General features: G+C 40.4%; 1 protein-coding gene across 2 annotated transcripts in view; it reads right to left on the bottom strand.

Annotated features, from left to right (window-relative positions):
• The window catches only part of ANP32B (acidic nuclear phosphoprotein 32 family member B), a 72,041-nt gene that overhangs the window by 12,401 nt on the left and 39,302 nt on the right, over positions 1-20,338 (bottom strand). For both annotated transcript variants that reach the window (XM_073591253.1, XM_073591252.1), the window contains exons 2-4: positions 19,970-20,119; positions 13,420-13,542; positions 1,849-2,044 (exon numbers count right to left, since the gene is read on the bottom strand). In XM_073591253.1, coding sequence (XP_073447354.1) covers positions 1,849-2,044; positions 13,420-13,542; positions 19,970-20,119 — 469 coding nt within the window. The remainder of the gene's footprint in view (positions 1-1,848; positions 2,045-13,419; positions 13,543-19,969; positions 20,120-20,338) is intronic.

The raw sequence follows: 20,338 nt of genomic DNA, 5'->3' as shown, positions 1-20,338 counted from the left end.
AAACCGTCTGAATTGGTGCGACGCCTCACAGATTCCCAAAAGTAGTTTCTGTACTACTTTTGACGATTTCAGGTGCGATTTCAATAGACATCTGTGCAGGAAAGCCGCACAGATTTCTCTGAAATCGTCGGACTGACATGCAGGAATGAAATTGTGCGAGTTCAGCTGAACTCGCACAATTTCTTTTTTTTTTCTTTTTTCCACTTCAGCGAACAATAATTAGAGGGCTAAATCAGCTCGATGTTCATTAACTGTCGCCTTCTCAGGTTCACATCATAGTGGATTATGCATTTCCTCATTTCCTTTTATGCCATCACAATAAGAGACTTTATTACATAACTTTACCAACAAAACCCTTATTTCTCCGACCTCCTAAGCCCAGCTGTAGCTATGCTAAAGCCCGATATCAGGTAAAGCTTATCTTTTCTGAGCCAGTTTGGAGAGAAAAGGAACGAATAAAAAGAAAAAGAGAAACAGAAAAGAATAAGAAAAGAAGGGTATATAAAAGCAAACTTATGGGCTCCCCATAAGAACTCGCACAATTTCAATCCCGAAGCAGTGTGAACCTGGCCTAAGTGGGGTTTTTTTCGTTTTTTTTTTTTAAGGTTTATTTAAACACTTCAGCCCCGGAAGGTTTAACCAGGCCATTTTTGCGATACGGCAATGCGTTACTTTAACTGACAAATACATGGTCGTGCGATGTTGTACCCAAACAAAATTGATGTCCTTTTTTCCCCCACAAATAAAGCTTTTTTTTGGTGGCATTTGATCACCTCTGCAGTTTTTATTTTTTGCACTATAAACAAAAAAAAAAAAAAAAAGTAGTATGTTTTACTTTCTACTAGAATACATAGCCAATAAAAAAAAAAAAAAAAAGGCCAATACTGTATGTATTCTGCTACATATTTTTGGTAAAAAATCCCAATAAAAGTGTATATTGATTGGTTTGCGCAAAAGCTATTGCGTCTTACAAAATAGGGGATATTTTTTATGGATTTTATTTATTTATTTTTTTTACTAGTAATGAAGGTGATCAGTGATTTTTAGAAGGCATGCGACATTGCAGCAGACAAATCGGATGCCTAATTGACATGTTTTTGGGGACCAGTAACACTAATACAGTGATTAGTGCTAAAAATATGCACTGTTACTGTACTGACACTGGCAGGGAAGGGGTTAACAGCAGGGGTGATCAAAGGGTTAAGTGTGTCCCTAGGGGGTTGCTCTGACGGGTGGGAAAATAGAGATCCGCGTTCCTGAACAGAAGATCTCTATGTTCTCCCCCTCTCAGAACGGCGATCTGCCTTGCTTACATAGGCAGATGGCTGTTCTGCTCTGGGGAACTATCGCAGGTGGCCGGCAGACATCGCGTCTGCTGGGCCTGCTAATGGGAGGGGGGGGGGGGCGGGCGCACAATCAGTGAGTGCCCCCAGAGGCTTCTGCACGAAGCGACATACAGGTACGTAATTTCGTGCAGTGGGGCCACCTTAAAGCAGTAAATGTGCAGAAGGTGGTCCGGAACCAGTTAAAAACTAGTACCATCTATGTCTGAGTGTCAGGCCCAAAACCTTTACATTCAGGACATGCCAGGATTGAGAAGTGTCACAGTTGCTTTTTCTTTCAACCAAACTGTCAAGCCATCAAATGACCAGTGTCATAACTGATCACATGTGCAGCACCAGGACAACAGCAGATCGAACAAAAGCTAAGATGGAAGCTTCTTTGGCTGTAAAAGATAGGAGGGTTTAGCTCCGCTTTAAGACAGTACTGCACAACTTGACATAATAAAACAGCCTTATAAAAACAGACATTGGTAAAATTTAAAAATGTCATGTTTATATCACACACCTTCATCTTCTTCCTCCTCATCAACACCATCCCCATCAGCTTCTGCATCTGAATCTGGGGCTTCTTTATCATCTTTGTCATATCCATCCAGATAAGTCAGCTGAGGAAGGAGTTTGAATACACTTTCTCTGTAGTCATTAAGATTTGTTACTTCACAGTTGAATAGGTCAAGACTCTTTAGATGTTCCAATTTTTTCTGAAAATAAAATCAATAAAATTTCTCATCAGCAGGACAACATCTAACAAAATTAAGTCAAACTGAATGACATCTAAAATGTAAATAGATTTTCTCATCCCTGTATAGGCCTACAAAGATTTCACCTGTATCAGGTTGATTTGCAGCCTACAGATTTTGAGCACATTTTAAACTGCTATGCTTTTTGAGAATTAAAAACCAAAATATAGAAACTAGTTTATGCAATCGGATTATAAAGTGAGCCACTTTATAGTTATAAAGCCAATCATCTCAGAGACCAGTAGCTGTAGACTGCCAATTTCACAGTACAGATCAAAAGTAGGGGTTTGCTTCAACCCCAGAGGGGATTAAAGGGATAAACTCATTTGTGTCACTGACCAAGAATTAACATGCAAACAAGTGCCAGAACTCCGATTCTGCATACTTGTTCTGGATCTAGGACCATTGAATTAAAAATGGGTGCCAGGCAACTAGCATTTTTAAATAGGAGAATCACAAAAAATGAAAACTGAAGGACTTTTTTTATTATTATTATTTCAGGTTAACCCTTTCACAAAGTTATGATGGTTGGGCCAAATTCATATTGCCAAAGGGCATTTAAAAATCAGTGCCAGTTGTATTTTGTGGAGATAAAAATGTGGGTACTGGCCCTGCTGATTTGTTTAAAAGGCCCACGGTCGGGTGTTGTCATACGGAATTTTAGTAAATCATCTGAACATTCATTTAGGAAATTGCTGCACCAACTGCTATGCAGTGTACAGGGAAGTGGGTAACCACTTATTGGCCCCACATGGAAAATTGAACAATAGGCGACATTTCAAAAGAAGCATAATAATCTTAGCTAGACTTCCACAAAAAAAAAGGGAAACGCTGAAGTTATGCGTCTTCTCATCACATTTCTCCCCCCCCCCCAAAAAAGGGAAGGATACAAAGCTGTATATTTTTTCTTTGCTGACCTAGACAGACTTGGGAGGTAACGGACGTATGTCTGTTTACATTTGCTTGTCCGCAGACTAATGCCGCGTACACACGGTCGGACTTTTCGTCTACAAAAGTCCGACAGCCTGTCCGACAGACTTCCGGCGGACTTCCGGCGGACTTTCGGCGGACTTGCAGTAGACTTTCTAACGAACGGACTTGCCTACACACGACCACACAAAAGTCCGACGGATTCGTACGTGATGACGTACACCGGACTAAAATAAGGAAGTTCATAGCCAGTAGCCAATAGCTGCCCTAGCATGGGTTTTTGTCCGTCGGACTAGCACACAGACGAGCGGATTTCGGGGTCCGTCGTAGTTACGACGTAAAGATTTGAAGCATGTTTCAAATCTAAAGTCCGTCGGATTTGAGGCTGAAAAAGTCTGCTGAAAGTCCGGAGAAGCCCACACACGATCGGATTACCAGCCAGCTTTAGTCCGTCGGCGTCCGTTGGACTTTTGTAGATGAAAAGTCCGACCGTGTGTACGCGGCATAACATTGAGCTTCTGTTCAGACCACCTGAAAAACCGACAGGTGAACCCAATTGGAGTAATCGTTTGAAAGGAGTCTGATGCCCCATACACACAATGAGATTATCGGACGAATGATTGTCTGTTTTTTATTGCATGCTAATCTCAGATCGAATCTGATGAGTTTACTAAAGTCACGAAAATTCCTGCACGACAGAAATAAAATTCGGAAGTGATGTCATGTGTTGTAATGCATTTTCGAACGATAGCTGTACTGATTAAACGAAAATCGTACGAATAAAATGTTCGTGCATGTCCGATCGGATAATATCGGATGAACTGTCCTGATTGGCTCTCGAAAGCTCTGTACGAACGATCCGATTATTATACGATCGCTTCGAAAGCGGTATTTTCCGTACGCTTTTTTAAGGCAGGCCATAGATGATATGATTTTCTTTCCTGCACCGTAGGGTGCAGGAAAGAAAAACTGCTGACTGTGTTGATTGGTGGGGGAATACCTCCAGCGGAGTTACGGTGTTCTCCTGGCAGGGAGGCGCTGGGAGCGGTCCCTGTCAGGAGAACACAGTAATTATTGCTAGTGGATCGACTTGGCTATAATCAGCCTGCCATAGATGGTTTAATCTTGGCCAGTCCCTGCTGAACCATCAATGGCCAGCCTAAAGGGAAGTGCAGGAAATTAGCAGCAAAAAGACAAATTAAATGCATAATATAGGCTCCTTTTGGTAGATTCAACGTTAATGTATATTAGATAAAAAATATGGGCTTAAAGCAGTAGTAAAGTCTGAAATGTAACTTGTTCCTACAGGTAAGCTTATAATAAGGTACTGTGAAGATCTATTAAACTTGCACTGTTTAGTAAATCTCTAAACTGGCCTCAGCCAATGACATCACTGCACAGGTGCAGTTTGTGCTGCATTCAGGGCACAGGTGTAAGCACCAACACACTTAGAAATCTTTTAGACTGAGAGGCCAGTGTGCGCAGCCTCACCCATACTTTGCATTCTGCGAATTTGGTCGATCATCATATTTGTGTGAAAATTAGTTATTTGGGTTTTGCTACTGAGGACATATTACTCATGTGCAGCAAATGTTCATGCTACTACTTTCATAGAGGGTGTTGGTAGAATTTGCCAAAGCAAAATCCTTGGAAGCGATGGAGTTTGGAAAATTTCATGCTCCCAACGTTGTGGGAATAGTTTGGGGATGGCCCCTTCCTGTTCCAACATGACTACACACCGGTGCACAAAGCAAGGTCCATAAAGAAATGGATGAGTGAGTTTGGGGTGGAGGAACTTGACTGGCCTGCGCAGAGTCCTGACCTCAACCGGATAGAACACCTTTGGGATCAATTACAGTGAAGACTGCGAGCCAGGCCTTCTCGTCCAACATCAGTGCCTGATCCCACAAATGCACTTCTGGAAGAATGGTCAAACATTCCCATAGACACACTCCTAAACCTTGTGGACAGCCTTCCCAGAAGAGTTGAAGTGGTTAGAACTGCAAAAGGGTGGGCCAACTCAATATTGATCCCTAAAGACTAATGCCGCGTACACACGGTCAAATTTTCCGACGGGAAATGTTGGATGTGAGCTTTTTGGCTGAAAGTCCGACCGTGTGTATGCTCCATCGAACATTTGTTGTCAGACTTTCCGCCAACAAATGTTCGCTAGCAGGTTCTCAAATTATCTGCCAACAAAACTTTCGATCATGTGTACACAAGTCCGTCGCAAAAAAGTTCACGCATGCTCGGAAGCAAACAGAAGGAGCCGCACTGGCTATTGAACTTCAATTTTCTCGGCTTGTCGTACGTCTGGTACATCACCGCATTCCCACGTTCGTAATTGTTGGCCAACATTTGTGTGACCGTGTATATACAAGACAAGTTGGAGCCAATAACTTTCGAATAAAAATCCACGATTTTGTTGTCGGAAAGTCTGATAGTGTGTACGGGGCATAAGAACCCTTTCACACTGGGGTGTTTTTCAGGTGCTTTTCGGCTAAAAATAGCACTTGTAAAGCACCTGAAAAACGCCTCCCCTGCTGCCCCAGTGTGAGAGCCTGAGTGCTTTACACTGGGATGGTGCACTTGCAGGACGTTAGAAAAAGTCCTGTAAGTAGCATCTTTCGGGCTGTGTGGGAGCGCTGTATACACCGCCCCTGACATTGAAATTAATGGGCACCGCTGCCGAAGTGCCTGCAAAGCGTTTTGGCAGCGTCGCTTTTAACCCTTTATTCGGCCACTAGGAGGGGGGGGGGGGGGTTAAAAAAGTGCACCGCTAGAGGCCGAAAAGACTCGCCCACACACTCTGAACATGAGCGATCGCTTTTTAAACGTCTGTATACAGGACCTTTTTTACTTGCTAGCAACTCTTTGTTTTAATCCTGTTTTTAAGCTAATTGGACACTTGTGGAAGCTCCCAAACATCATTGTATAATTTACTCCAATAAATCTTCTTGATGAAACAATATCACAGTATTTGGAGTATCATATCTTTTAAACACTTGGGATACTTACCATGATTGAGAGACCATCCGGGATACTGACAAGAGACGCCCGAGAGATCAAGGAGGCCCGGGAGATTCATTTCTGGGGATCTGTGATCCAATTTGCGCTCTTTGACCTCCCTGGGGGGGAGGTGTTGCTGGCGGTCCGGTAAGCCTTCCTTTTACTAGGCTGACAGGAATCATGAGGTCAAGCAAAAAATATTTTTATATATATATATATATATATATATATATATATATATATATATATATATATATATATATATATATATATATATATATATATATATATATATTTTTTTTTTCTTTCATTCTTTGGGCCTTGTATATATTTTATTTTTTCAGTTTTGCTTGATTTATGCAAGTTTTTATTTATTTATTTATTTTTCTTGTTTCATATGCAATTTTATATGCGATTTATGCAAGTTTTTGGCAGTATTTAGCATTTTCTTGTTTATATGTAATTTATGGTAACACTGTTCATGTTATATGGTCACTAATCTGCACATTTTTGTAAGTTGTGCCCAACAACTTTCTTCATATATTTTAGAGCTGCACTTTTTTCTACACATTTATTCTATACCTCGTATCTGGGTTATAGTGTTCAGCTGCTGCATGCTGTTTTTTACCAAAGCGCTTCTAAAATTAGCGGCACTTTACCGCCAATTACCCCGCCCCAGTGCAAAAGTAGCCTTAGTGTGTGTGTGTGTGTGTGTGTGTGTGTGTGTGTAAATATGATTATTAGGCAGTGATTTTTACATACCAAGCATTACTCAAGTTCTCAAGCTATACCCCACTCGTAAATGACACCAAATAAAAAAAAAAAAATCCACCATTAAATAATTTCATATACCAGTATATCTGTCCTCTAAGTATTTTGATACCCCATTCAGAAAACTTACATCACAATTATATGTAAAACAGAAGACTGAAAATGTAAGCTCTGCATTCTAGGTTATAAAAAACTTTGCCATAGCTCCCTAGCTGCTGCTCTCAGAAGCAAGGAATTTGAATACGGAAGCAAAAAAAAAAAAAAAAAAAAAAAAAAAAAAAAGCTTGTGGCCAAATAAATACAACATTGTAAAGTGGAGTTTGCTAAAAATACTTTTCTGACAAATGTAAAATAGACGCTGTCATTCTTGCCAGTCATGATTCAGTTTCAGTGCCCTGCAGCTCAGGGATCAAAAGTCGGCTTCTACAACTTTATCACGCAAGTTTGAGTGTCTGAATAGGTGACAATCAGATTTTGCATGCTAATGTACAATCGCTCACTGTTCTCAAGTCATCTCAGTTCCAGTGGTTCATGCCACTACAGGTTCATAAAAACGCATCTCTAAACTTACCTTTCATCCACACACTTGCATTTCACCAACTGACTTGCAGACACTTTTACCTACTTCATATTGTAGAAACAAATTTTAGCAGTTTACTCACTAGGGGGCAATATTGCAGTATTGAAAAAAAAAAATCTCGCCAGACAAAAGCAATATTGTTAGCCAGAAATAATGAAGTAAATATACTTAAAAAGGCACCAATTCTGAAATTTAAAACACAGAGAGTGATCCACTAAATGCCTTTATGACATATTTCTAGCTTTGTGAATGCAGTCAGAAGCTTTGCTCCAAATTCATAAAACCCCATCAAATTTTCATAGTTAGCACCATCGTGTGCGACAAATTCAGATTCATACATGAATTTGAATTTGTAAAAAAGACCTCTTCTATGGTTGATGTAATTGCAAGCTGTGTGTCACACTACTGCAAGGCAGATTTCTAATTAGTATCTATGACACTTTTTATGAATTTCATTATTTGCACTTTTATGTACAAGTATCACAAAGTGTTTGCACTTTAAAAGCTTGTTTGGGCTATACTTCTCCAGTGGATCACAGGAGTAAAGTGTGTTCTTATGACGTGTTTTCAGCAGACAGTGGGCTGACGTCACAGCCGGTCCAGGCATGGGCAAGATCGTGACAATAAAGCCCACATGCCTGGACTGGCACCCGGCTCAGCCTCTCAGCGAGCTGCTGAGAGGCTGAGCCGGCTGCTACCGCCCCCCCCCTCCACAGCCCAACTTCTCTTTGAAGCTTCTAGGTTTATTGGTAGCGCTGGACTGTTTTATTCGTTGTTTCTGATACAAGTGGGGTGTTGTCCCTTGTAGCCTCAGGTGGCTATATTTTAATTATTTTTGTGGGGGTGCACAAGTTGATTTCTTGTTATTTTTTCACTAGCGTTGATATGGTGTGCATAACATATGTAAAATGGAAGTGGGTAGACAGGAATGCAACACCAGGCCATGTAAGCATGGATAAATAGGAGAACGATTTAGGAAAAAGAGTCAAGAATTTTTTTTTTTTTTTTTTAAAAGCACATACAAAATGTAACAATTTTACTTTACCAAAATGTAAATGAAAGATTGGAGCACTATATCATAATTTCTTTACAGACTGCATGATTTTAGGATAATAATTTTTTTTTTTTTTTAGATCTGTCAATCCTGCAGCCTGTAACTTTTCAACAAAAAATTGAGCTTCATCTCCCATTTTATCTGCCAACATTTTTTTTGCACTTTTAATGCTGTAATTTTTGCACATTTCCCCAACTTTCCTCCAGAGTTTGTTTCTCGTAGGCTCTGTGTGCACAGGGCATGTCTTAATGCACAGAGAGCTACTGTTCACCATACATTTTATACTCTGCAGTCCTTCTTCCATTCCTGGTCTCCCTCTCATTTTCTCCCCCCAAATATGCGTGGGCAAGAGGAATGACAGGACTGCAGATAACCACATAAAACAAGCCCTTCGTTTTGAAATGTATTGTAGATTTAAAATACTATACGTCAGGATAGAATATATTTTTGGTATTAGTATTCAGGGTAGTAGTGAGCACAGTAGGGTATCTTCTAATTGAAATCTTCAGAACTTGCATGCTTCCAGTTGTTGTTAGGGGAATATCAATCCCCTGTTGCTAAGGAGGTTACGAAAAAGCACTTACATAAACAGCGACCTATAAAACAAACCCTTACCTTCTTTAGATTTGGATATTATACAAAATTATAATTACATACTGATATACTATTAAATTTCCTTGATAATGACCTAATTTTCACTAACTATAAGAGAGTCTCTAAACAGAACATAATAATGAATGTGGTAGTTGAAGGGATTTGAAAGTAAATATCGAAAAAAAAAAAAAAAAACCTATCAATACATGGGTTCATGCTCACTGAGTCACTGAGATTTGTTTTCCGTGTTTTTTTCTTCAATAAACCTTGTTGAACCTGCTGTTCTCTATCTCCCTCTTCTACCCAAGTCCCCAATTCAGCTAAGGATGTTGCAGCTGTGGTGGCAACTTTGCACATGCTCAGTTTTCATTGAGTTTCTAAGCGGAGCATTTCCTCTTTATCACATCTGAGTAGCCCATGTGACTATAGAGTCACACATGTGGGCGTATACACAGTGGTAAATGACAGCCCTCCTCCATGCCCACTAACCAGATAAACACAATGTGGGGTGGGATATTACATGTCAATTAATGGTGGCTTCTCCTCCCTCAGATTTCAAGACACAGGCTGGAGGGGAGCGACACAGACTGACTGGCAGAAATCCACCCATATTGCCAAAAATGATATATAAAGATTTGATGATTTCAAATATGTTTGTATGCCAATTTAAAAGGATTTGATATTATTTATTTTTACACTGTATTCCAAAGGCTGTTTTTTTTTTGAACATGTGACCAGCAGCGGAGGACTAGAACCTCCTCCTGCTTGTTTTTCCCTGCAGACAGACTGGGAAAGATCTGGGTCATGTGACAGCTGTATATTAGAAAAAAAAAGGTACTTGGATGTTTTTTAATTACAGTTATCCACATACAGAAACAGACGGGACAATGTACATTAACCACTTCCCGCCTGCCATATAAGAGAATGATGTGCGCAAAGTGGTTAAGTTATCCTGATTGGACGTCACTTGACGTCCAGCAGGAAAAGCGGCAATGGGCGCGCAGCGATGCGATTGTTGGTGTGGTGTGTCAGTCTGACACACCGCATCACCAATTTCAGTAAAGAGCCTCTGACATGGGCTCTTTACCATGTGATCAGCTGTGTCCAATCACAGCGTACACAGGAAGAGCTGTGTATTGGCTTTTCCTCCGTTTGCGATGACAGATGCTAGTAAAAGGGGAGCTGATCGGGTGCTCTCCTGACAGGGGGAGGGGGTCTGCGCTGATTATTAGTGCAGCTCCCCCGAGGATGCCCACCAGGGTTGTCAGTGCCCATTACAGGTGCCAATCAGTGTCCAGCAGTAATGCCTGCCAGTGCCTCCCCATCAGTGCAGCCTCATCAGCACCCATCTGACTTTTTTCTTCAAAATTTTCAGGTTTTTTTTGTTTAGCAAAAAAAAAAAAAAAAAAAAAAAAAAAAAAAAAAAAAGCCCCCGGTGGTGATCAAATACTATCAAAAAGAAGCTCGATTTATGGGAACAAAATAAAAAAAAATTGTTGTTTGGGTGCAATGTTGCTTGACTGCACAATTGTTAAAGTGTGACAGAGCTGAAAGCTGATCTGAACAGGAGGGGGGGGGTGGAGTGCCCTGTATTGAAGTGGTTAAACAGTGTGTGTTTAGTATTACTTTAAGGCCCTGTGCACACTGGGTGTTTAGCCTTAATGCACAAGACTACAGTATGCAATCGAGAGGCACAGGCTGCCGGCAGATTTCTTGCATTCTAGAAATTCATCACCGCCCTAAATGTTAGTACTACTTTATGCCTCTTCCAGCTGAAGCAGCTTTCAGCCTCTCAGAGTTTTACAGGCTGTCAGCAGCGGGGCTGGACAGTGCACCTGCACCTAAATCCTGGTCTCTCATGCATAAACGTCCAGTGTGCATGAGGCCTTGAAAACTAATAGTTTTTTGATGAATTCAAAATGTATGTCCTCTTGAACTACATGACGATAATGAAACAATATTCATTATAGGAAAGGCACTATAGTCTAGCAGGTTTCCATCACAAGCAGGGCCATGGGCCCGATGGTACCATTGTCCCAGGTGGCACTTTTAGGGGGGCGGCAGATTGCCGCCCGTCAGCCAGCCCGTTCCCTTCGCTGCGGATCCCACTGTGAGGAGGCCCGGTGTTGTGCCGAGAAAGGTCCCCCGTCGTATAATGCCCACCCTGTACTGCGCAAGCGCAGCGCAGTACAGAGCTTAATGGAGCCGTCGAAAATCTCCGAACACGAACAGCTGTTGATCAGCTGTACACGGCGCCTGCGAAATCAAGATGACATTGCGCCACAGGCTGCCGATGCTCATGCAACTCTGCAAGGGGCGGATGCATACAAATTGCTTGTGTTAGGTAGTTAAATAGGTCCTGAAAACCCGCCCATCAACATTGCAAAACCCACCCTTCAGTTGTGCGACGGGGGACCTTTGTCGAGGTGAAAGGAGCGTGCGGGTACAACAGGGGAACAGTCAGCGGGCGGGACAGTCGCAGGTGAGCGGGCTTGCTGGACAATCAGCGGGCGGGGGAGCAGAGAGAGGACGTCTCTCACCGCCCGCCCTGCATAACTGCAGTTCCGCCCTCACTGTGCAGCCGCGGGGCAACAGAGAGATTACATAGTCTCTCTGCTGCCTGCCTTTACTCTGGGACACAGCAAGTGCCAATCCACTACGTGTGGCAGGTGGCGTCGTGGCAAGTGACAATCCGCAACGTGTGACATTGTGGCAAGTGACAATCCGCAATGCGTGACATTGTGGCAAGTGACAATCCGCATCTGAAGGTAGGTGACGTTGGCAAGTGACACGCTCAGGGCTCCCACTGATTCTGCATTATGGTGAGTTGAACTATTTTGTTTTATATAACAATGTAATAATAGAAATAATGCACTTCAATCATTATTTTTGCGATACGGCACTGCGTCGATTTAACTGACAATTGCGCGGTCGTGTGACTTTGTACCTAAACAAAATTTACGTCCTTTTTTTCCCCCACAAATAGAGCTTTCTTTTGGTGGTATTTGATCACCTCTGCGGTTTTTATTTTTTGTGCTATAAACAAAAATAGCGACAATTTTCAAAAAAAAAATATAGATTTTTTTTTTACTTTTTGCTATAATAAACATCCAAAAAAATAAACATAAAAATTTCTTCACCAGTTTAGGCCAATATGTATTCTACATATGTTTGGTAAAAAACAAAAAAAAAACCACGTAATAAGTGTATATTGATTAGTTTGCGCAAAAGTTATAGCGTCTACAAAATAGGGGATAGGTTTTATTATTATTATTTTTTTTTTTTTTACTAGTAATGGCAGTGATCTGCGATTTTTAGGGAGACTGCAACATTGCGGCAGACAGATCGGACACTTTTGACACATTTTTGGGACCAGTGACATTTATACAGCGATCTGTGCTATAAAAATGCACTGATTACTTTGTAAATGTCACTGTCATGGAAGGGGTTAAATGTGTTCCCTGGGAGGTGTTTCTAACTGGGGGGAGGGGGAATGGGACTGACTGGAGTAGGAGGAGAGATCGCTGTTCCTAATCACTAGTAACAGCAGATCTGTCTCTCCTCCCCTGTCAGAATGGGGATCTGTCTGTTTACATTGACAGATCCCCGTTCTGGCTCTCTGTGGAGAGATAGCGGGTGGCCAGCTGACATTGCGGCTGCCGGCCACGTACAGGTCCTTTTATACTCCTATATACATGTATAGAGCTATAACAGGTCCTCTTTATACTTCTATATACATGTATAGAGCCATGACCGGTGCTCTTTATTCTCCTATATACATGTATAGAGCCATGACAGGTCCTTTTATACTCCTATATAAACATGTATAGAGCCCTAACAGGTCCTTTTATACTCCTATATACATGTATAAAGCCATGACAAGTCCTTTTATACTCCTTTACAGGTATAGAGCTATGACAGGTCCTCTTTATACTCCTTTACAGGTATAGTGCCATGACAAGCAGGTCCTCTTTATACTCCTTTACATGCATAGAGCCAGAACAGGTCCTCTTTATACTCCTACATACATGTATAGAGCCATGACCAGTCCTCTTTATTCTCCTATATACATGTATAGAGCCATGACAGGTCCACTTTATACTCCTATATACACACACATATAGAGCCATGACAGGTCCACTTTATACTCCTATATACATGTACAGAGCCATGACAGGTCCACTTTATACATGTATAGAGCCATGACAGGTCCACTTTATACTCCTATATACATGTATAGAGCCATGACAGGTCCACTTTAGCTATCATATTAAATAATGGATGTGGGGGGGCAGCATTTCATTCTTGGTACCAGGCAGCACAATGTCTTGGGCTGGCCCTGATCACAAGGGTTATAAATTATACAGAGCTCTAGACCAGCATAAATACACTACTTACCAAAGGTTCCAATGTGCTAATATCTTTTAATTTATTTCCACTGAGATTTAGATGTGTGAGGTTTGGGAGCTTCTCTGCTAGTACATCTAGACCTCCAGAAATCCTGTTGTCGCTTAGTTCAAGCTAAAAAATAGGAATGACAAAGTAAAAAGAATAGTCAATTGTAAAAGGTGACCATTAACAACTGTAAAGATACTATCAAAAAATAATAGTAATGATGAAAATATATGTATTTTACCCTGTCAAACACAATAGGCAATAGTCAATTCCATCCATTTGGCTCAATACACTTTTTGTACGCTGGGAACCAGGGAGTGCTCAGCAAGTTACAAACATACACTGAATGCTCCTTAATGGAATGTGTTTACAAGCCCTGAAACCTCTGCTGAGGTAGCGTTTTTTTTTTTTATTCATATATTCTATGGCAGACATTCACAATAGCTATAAGTTTATCTCATGTACAGTGCAGTCAATATAGTGTAAAATGAGGAATATTTATCTTTCTTACACAGCAAGGCAGTGCAAAAAAGAAGGAAAATTGTATGACCCATACTACTGAATCTCAATGCATACTTTTCTGCTACTCAGTAGTGAACTACACAAACATAAAACATATCCCTGACCACTTCTTACAATCACAAAAGAAAAAAAAAAAAAAAATTATAAAAAAGGTATAAAGCCATTGATAAATCTCTACAGATGCCTGGTGAACAGTCACAGGCAGGTAGCTGGAATTGCAGGTACTAGGCTCATAAAAAAAAAAAAAAAAAAAAATATATATATATATATATATATATATATATATATATATATATATATATATGTATATCAAATAAAAGAAAAAGATCATTCCTCATCTTCGATGGCTTGATTCCATTATGTTGAAACCTCTTGAGAAGTTTAGGAAGTGGACTAACAGAGCTATAGAAAAATGTATGCTATGCGGTTTAGGCACCAGGAACTGGAAGGTGGAATACTGGGCCTCTATATGGGAAGATGGAGTCCACCTTTTAGAAATAGGACTAGACATCCAAAATACGGATTTCCAGACATGCACAGAGATGGTCGCAAATTGGAAAGTTTTGTAGACAGGGTGGCTTGTTGGTTTACAGCCCCCCTGTCTATTTAGGGACAGTTATTGATGATTTTATGAAAGAGTTTAAATAACGCTCAAGCTGCAATAGCTGAGCTGTTTTAAATAGAGATGCACCGACATTTTGGCTGCTGAAACATATCGGCCTAAAATGGGGTTATCTTTATTTTTATTATAAATTTTTCTCTATTTTTAGATTTAGAGAAAAAGGTACAAATAATGGCGCCAAAAACGCATGCAATTTTGCCATGATTTTACTGTGCTTATGGTGTGTTTTTTATAGGTCAGGTGACTCAAAAACCGCATAAAAAATGTAAAATGGGTGTGTTACTGATGCGTTTCAACGAGGATGTGCGCTTTTGCTGCGTGTTTTTTTTATAACTGACCAAAAATGCAGTAAGATTTTTAACACTACAATGGAAGTGCAACAGACCAGTGTAAAGACACAGACAGAGACCCAATTAAAAAATTTAAAGGGGTGCATTTTTCTTGAGCTTTTCGTGCTCTAAAAAAGGTGTCAATAATGGCCGACATATTCATTTAAATTCATGATTTTAATTAAAAAGTTGTATATAGTACAATTATATATATATATATATATATATATATATATATATATATATATATATATATATTTTTTTTTTAAGAACTGTCATTTTCGGTTTCGGCCAAGTACATCCTGAATTTTCAGTACCAAAAATTATACACGATTTATATAGCGCCAACAGTTTATGCAGCGCTTTACAATGTAGAGGGGGGACAGCACAATTACAATACAGAAGGGACAGGAGGGCCCTGCTCGTAGAGCTTACATTCTAAAGTGAGGGGGTGGCGGCACAAAAGGTAATAGATGTGGGGAATGATTTGATGGGGGTGGCTCGGGGAAAGTTGTTAGGTGGGTGTGGGATAAGCTTCCCTGAATAAGTGAGTTTTCAGGGATCTCCTAAAGGTGGACAGGTTAGGGGCTGATCGGATATACCGGGGCAGAGAATTCCAGAGGATGGGAGAGGCTCTGGAGAAGTCCTGAAGGCGAGCATGGGAGGAGGTAACAAGGGAGCTAGAGAGCAGGAGGTCCTGGGAGGAGCGGAGGGGGCGATTTGGGCGATATCTGCAGATGAGGTTGGTGATGTAGCTGGGGGCGATGTTGTGGATAGCCTTGTATGTTGTGGTTAGCATTTTGAATTTTATAAGGTGGGGTAGGGGAAGCCAGTGAAGGGATTGGCAGAGAGGGGCAGCAGTCACGGATCGGTTAGTGAGGTGTATATGTCTAGCAGCAGCATTCATAATAGACTGAAGGAGGGATAGCCTGCGTAAGGGTAGGCCATTAAGGAGAGAGTTGCAGAAGTCAAGTCGGGAAATAATCAAGGAGTGAATAAGTTGCTTTGTGTTGTCATTAGTCAGGAAGGGTCAAATTCTGGAGATGTTGGAGGTTAAGGCGGCAGGATTTAGCCAGTGATTGGATGTGCGGGCTGAAGGAGAGGTCAGAGTCAAGAATTACACCAGCACCCTGGCACGTGCGGAGGGACCAATGGTTGTGCTGTTGATCTTAATTAATCTTAAGGAGGAAATATAACAAGCTCAGTTTTACAAAGACTGAGTTTGAGAAAGTGGTGTGACATCCATACCGATATGTCATTCAGTAAGTTTGAGATCTGTGAGGAGATCGAGGGGGTGAGTTGAGGAGTGAAGAGATAGATCTGGGTGTCATCGGCATAGAGGTGGTATTGGAAGCCATGGGAGGTTATCAACTGGCCCAGGGAAGAGGTATAGAGCGAGAATAGGAGGGGTCCAAGGACAGAGCCTAGTTATGGTTTTCTTTGTTAAAAGTAATTTGTTAAAGTTAGATATGACAAAACATGCCGAAGCGTGGTTACGTGTTAATGCCAGGGGAAAGAGTGGTGCTGAGATTGCTATAGGACCGCTACCGGACTGCCTTTTATGCACAATCCTTGTTTAAATGCTTTAAAATGTGAGTGGATACTTTAACAAAAGAATTAAATTTGGTGTTTTAAGTAATACACTATTGGAGGCCTTACAGTTTTCTCTTCTTTCTGCATATATTTGATGAGCGCTAATGTTACAAGCAAGGTGGAGAGGCAATCTGGATTTCTTCCAAAGGAGTCATAACAGTTTAAGCACCATTTCTTACTCATGAGAATGGATGGCAATTTGGTCTGGTGAGTTTTATTCTTAAAGTGGTTGTTAAGCCACTTTCACATCTTCATACCATCCCCTCTTTGTTTTAATCCGGTGTGCACCTGTGTGAGTGATTAAAAAAAAAAAAAAAAGCCTACTATAACTTATTTCAGAGCTCTTCTCAGCGATCACATGATGACGATCGGCTGGCTCTCTCCTCTCCCAGTCTGATAGATGCAGCGGGCGGGGGCCGAGATTCCCCCGCTGACATCACCCAGGAGGAGAAGAGGAGAGAGAGCCAGCCGATCATGTGATCGCTAAGAAGAGCTCTGAAATAAGGTATAGCAGGCTTTTTTTTATAAATCACTCACACAGGATTAACACAGAGGGGATGGTATGAAGATGTGAAAATTATTTGAGCAGCAGGAGTTGCGGGGGCGGGCACTGTCACGAGCTGACAGGCAGGGAGGGGGGAGAGAGCACAGAGGAGAAAGATAGTAGGCTGCGGATGACGAAGGTATGTAAACTGACTGGTGTCAGGGCTCAGCAGCCATAATACACCATGGTCAGGTTACAAAGGGGAGGGCATAGCCAGGCAGGATCAGCCAGGTATTACAGGTGTTACAAATGACACAGCACAAGCATTGCGCTGTATAACATGCTTTAAAGGAACAGGATCTTTATTTTTTTGGGGTTAAACGCTTTCAGGGAGAAGGGCACATATTATCACTTTGGTGGTGTTTAAAAGATTTCACACTGGTGTGTGACACCTATACGGCTTGGACTTATTTGCTGTATATATTTTCTTATTATCCAGATTTATGTATGATTATATTTTTTCACAACTAAGATTTGTCTGCCCTACTGTGGATTATTATTAGTATGCTACTGATGATTTTTTCTCCTTTTGGTATGTGGTTTATATAGTAAGCAGCGGCACAATTATTATCACTATTTTTTTATCACGTTCTGTGCGTGGTGAAAAACATTCAATTATTGTTTGATCCTGCTACAGTATGCTCAATGCAAAAAATATATACAGAAGCACTATCTGTTCAAAAGAGTATTAATAAGTTGTGTATTAGCTGCTGGCCAGGCCCAACACTAAAGTGAAACTCCATTCAATGTTTTTTGTTCTTTGTTTTTTAGTGAGAAATTGTTGGAACCTCATGTTTTTTTTGGAGATTTCCTCTTCCCGTTTCTGTCTTGGTGACTATCATCAGGAAAGAAGGGAAGGGTTATAACATCTATGAAGAAGTCTTTTATTGCATTAGAGCAGAAAGTGACAGTAATACAAAAATCTGTCACCTTAATCAAAAGGTGAGGGGAAATCTCGACAGACACCTTGTAAAGTTACAACTCTCTAAAGTAGGATGGAAAAATCTCCCTAATGGGCTCACACGGGAATAAAGTAAACCATAGTATCCAGTCAGAATTAATACTCTTAAAAATCTGTGGCCATTTTCTTAATAGGAGGATTTGTGGCCATTTGTATTTTTTTTATTTGCTTTACTGAATAACTGTATGTTTGTAAAGCCCCTCTTCCTGAAGCATCTATAAGCAGCCTTTTTCAACTGGGGTGCCTTGGCAAAATGCCCAAAAATTGTATACAAGCCAGCGGGTGCATGAAGCCTGCTTTTTAGTTACACAAAGCCACAGGTTTTCATTGTGCACCATTACAACCCTCTAGCCTCCAGCATCCTAACAACCAATGACATCAGTTGATGAAGCGGATGTCGGCGTCTGCACAGCATTCTTGTTTGATTCTTCCCTGCCCCTCTCCATCAGCACTGGGGTCACATTAGCTGAGTGATGGAGAAATACAGAGAAAGAAAAGAATCTTTGGAACACTAGTCAGTACCAGTGTGCAAAAGTGTATTTGATTTGGAAGAATAAATCACCTCTAATGTTGGGTGTCTTACGTGTATGGATGTTTATGCATTATGTAAAACTATTAGATTAGCTTTTTACATTTTAGAATGGGGTGCCTCGAGAGTGCCCATCATTTTAAAGGGTGCCTCGAGATTGTCCATAATTTTAAAGGGTGCCTTGACTGAAAAAAAGGTTGAGAAACACTGATCTATAGAAGTATCTAAAGAAAAAGTTCAAGATTTGGTAAAGGTTGACGCCTTCCTACAATAATTAGGCAGTGCAACATACTGGTGCATCAACGGAAAAACAAAAATGAAAACCGGCTGAATGATTTGACTCAGGGGTTTGCAAAAACTCTTGTTGCTGTTAACAGCCTTACATTAGCTCACATGCACTGAATTGGGTATGGAGCGAAAGATAACTTTAGGCTAAAAAACACAATGTTTGTATTAATACAGCCTTTGTTGGCTCAAAGTCAAAAGGTCAGTTTGCCATCTATACCTAAAAATACTTTTTTTAATATGCAGTTAGGGCTTATTCACACTATTTTGCACACAAAATCTGGTGCATGTTCTGTACGGGAGGTGAGAGGCAGTTAACCTTTTGGGCCAACTGTGCCCTTGCCGAGACGTGCTTTTTAGGTGCAGAAAAGCACAAGCCGAGCAAGCATGTTTTTACTTTTACTAAAGAACTTATACATGAACATGAAACATATACACGACTTTTATAGTGGAGCCACTACAGGACACCTTGATGTGCAGATAGACCATGACTAAGCACGAGCGGTAGGTTGAGCAACAGTTACCCAAGCCCGACCGGTTTGAAATTAAGTGAATAACTTTGCAATATTTTGCCAGTTGGCCCTCCTCGACTCCCAGCTGAGGTTAGTACACAAATGTGTAATTTTGCAGTGATAGCACTACACCTAAATAGTGACAGAATCTCACCAGCTTCTATTTGTACACAAATGGGTCGGCAGGAATCCATAACACCACTTCCAAACTTCTGCTCCAAATCCCCTAGGAGGTTGGAGTGGGTACTTGTCAAAACTAGGTACTCACACCCACAAACCTCCCAAAGTGGAAGAAGCGGGGGGGAAGGAGAAGATAAAGTTCCACTAAGTATTTTTAAACATTTAATATTTTCCAGAAAACTTGTTTTTATTCAGACTGTTCAAAGTAATCCCGAGTGCTAGCTACTAGTACAGACAGTTCATGATTTCTCTAACTTTACTTGAAAAGCTAATGTAGAAAAGATATATTAAAAGTGGAAATTACCAGGTCTTTAAAAAAGAAAAAAAAAATATATATATATATATATATATATATATATATATATATATATATATATATATATATATATATATATATATATATATATATATATATATATATATATATTTACAACAAAATTAAAATTAAAAAAAAGAAAAAAAAAAAAAAGTCTTACCTTTTTTAACTTGGGTAATTTTGGAAGATTTGAAACGGACATCAACATAACATTTATAAGGCTGAGGAACTCTAGATTGACAAACTCTGCCGTTAGACCCTCGATTTTGCCTTCTTTTGCCCTGCAGTTGTCCAAAACTAGTTCCCGTACCTGTGTAGAAGCAGTGACAAGCCTTTAAAATCGGGAGAAAAATTTAGAAGTCTTAGAAAGTCAATATTGAACAAAATATAATAGGAAACTCATTACAATAATCAAATTCCAACATTTTTCTCTGGGAAAAAAAGCCAAAATATAGCGGTTGTGTTTTTTTCTCTTTTTTAAAGTTACAGATGAAGCATACTACAGAAAACCCAGAATGGAAAAATGTGA

This window comes from Aquarana catesbeiana, linkage group LG01, assembly GCF_042186555.1.
Source record: "Aquarana catesbeiana isolate 2022-GZ linkage group LG01, ASM4218655v1, whole genome shotgun sequence".
Taxonomy (NCBI): domain Eukaryota; kingdom Metazoa; phylum Chordata; class Amphibia; order Anura; family Ranidae; genus Aquarana; species Aquarana catesbeiana.
Note: the sequence above shows the minus strand (reverse complement) of the source record. Positions and strands in the feature narration are given on the sequence as shown.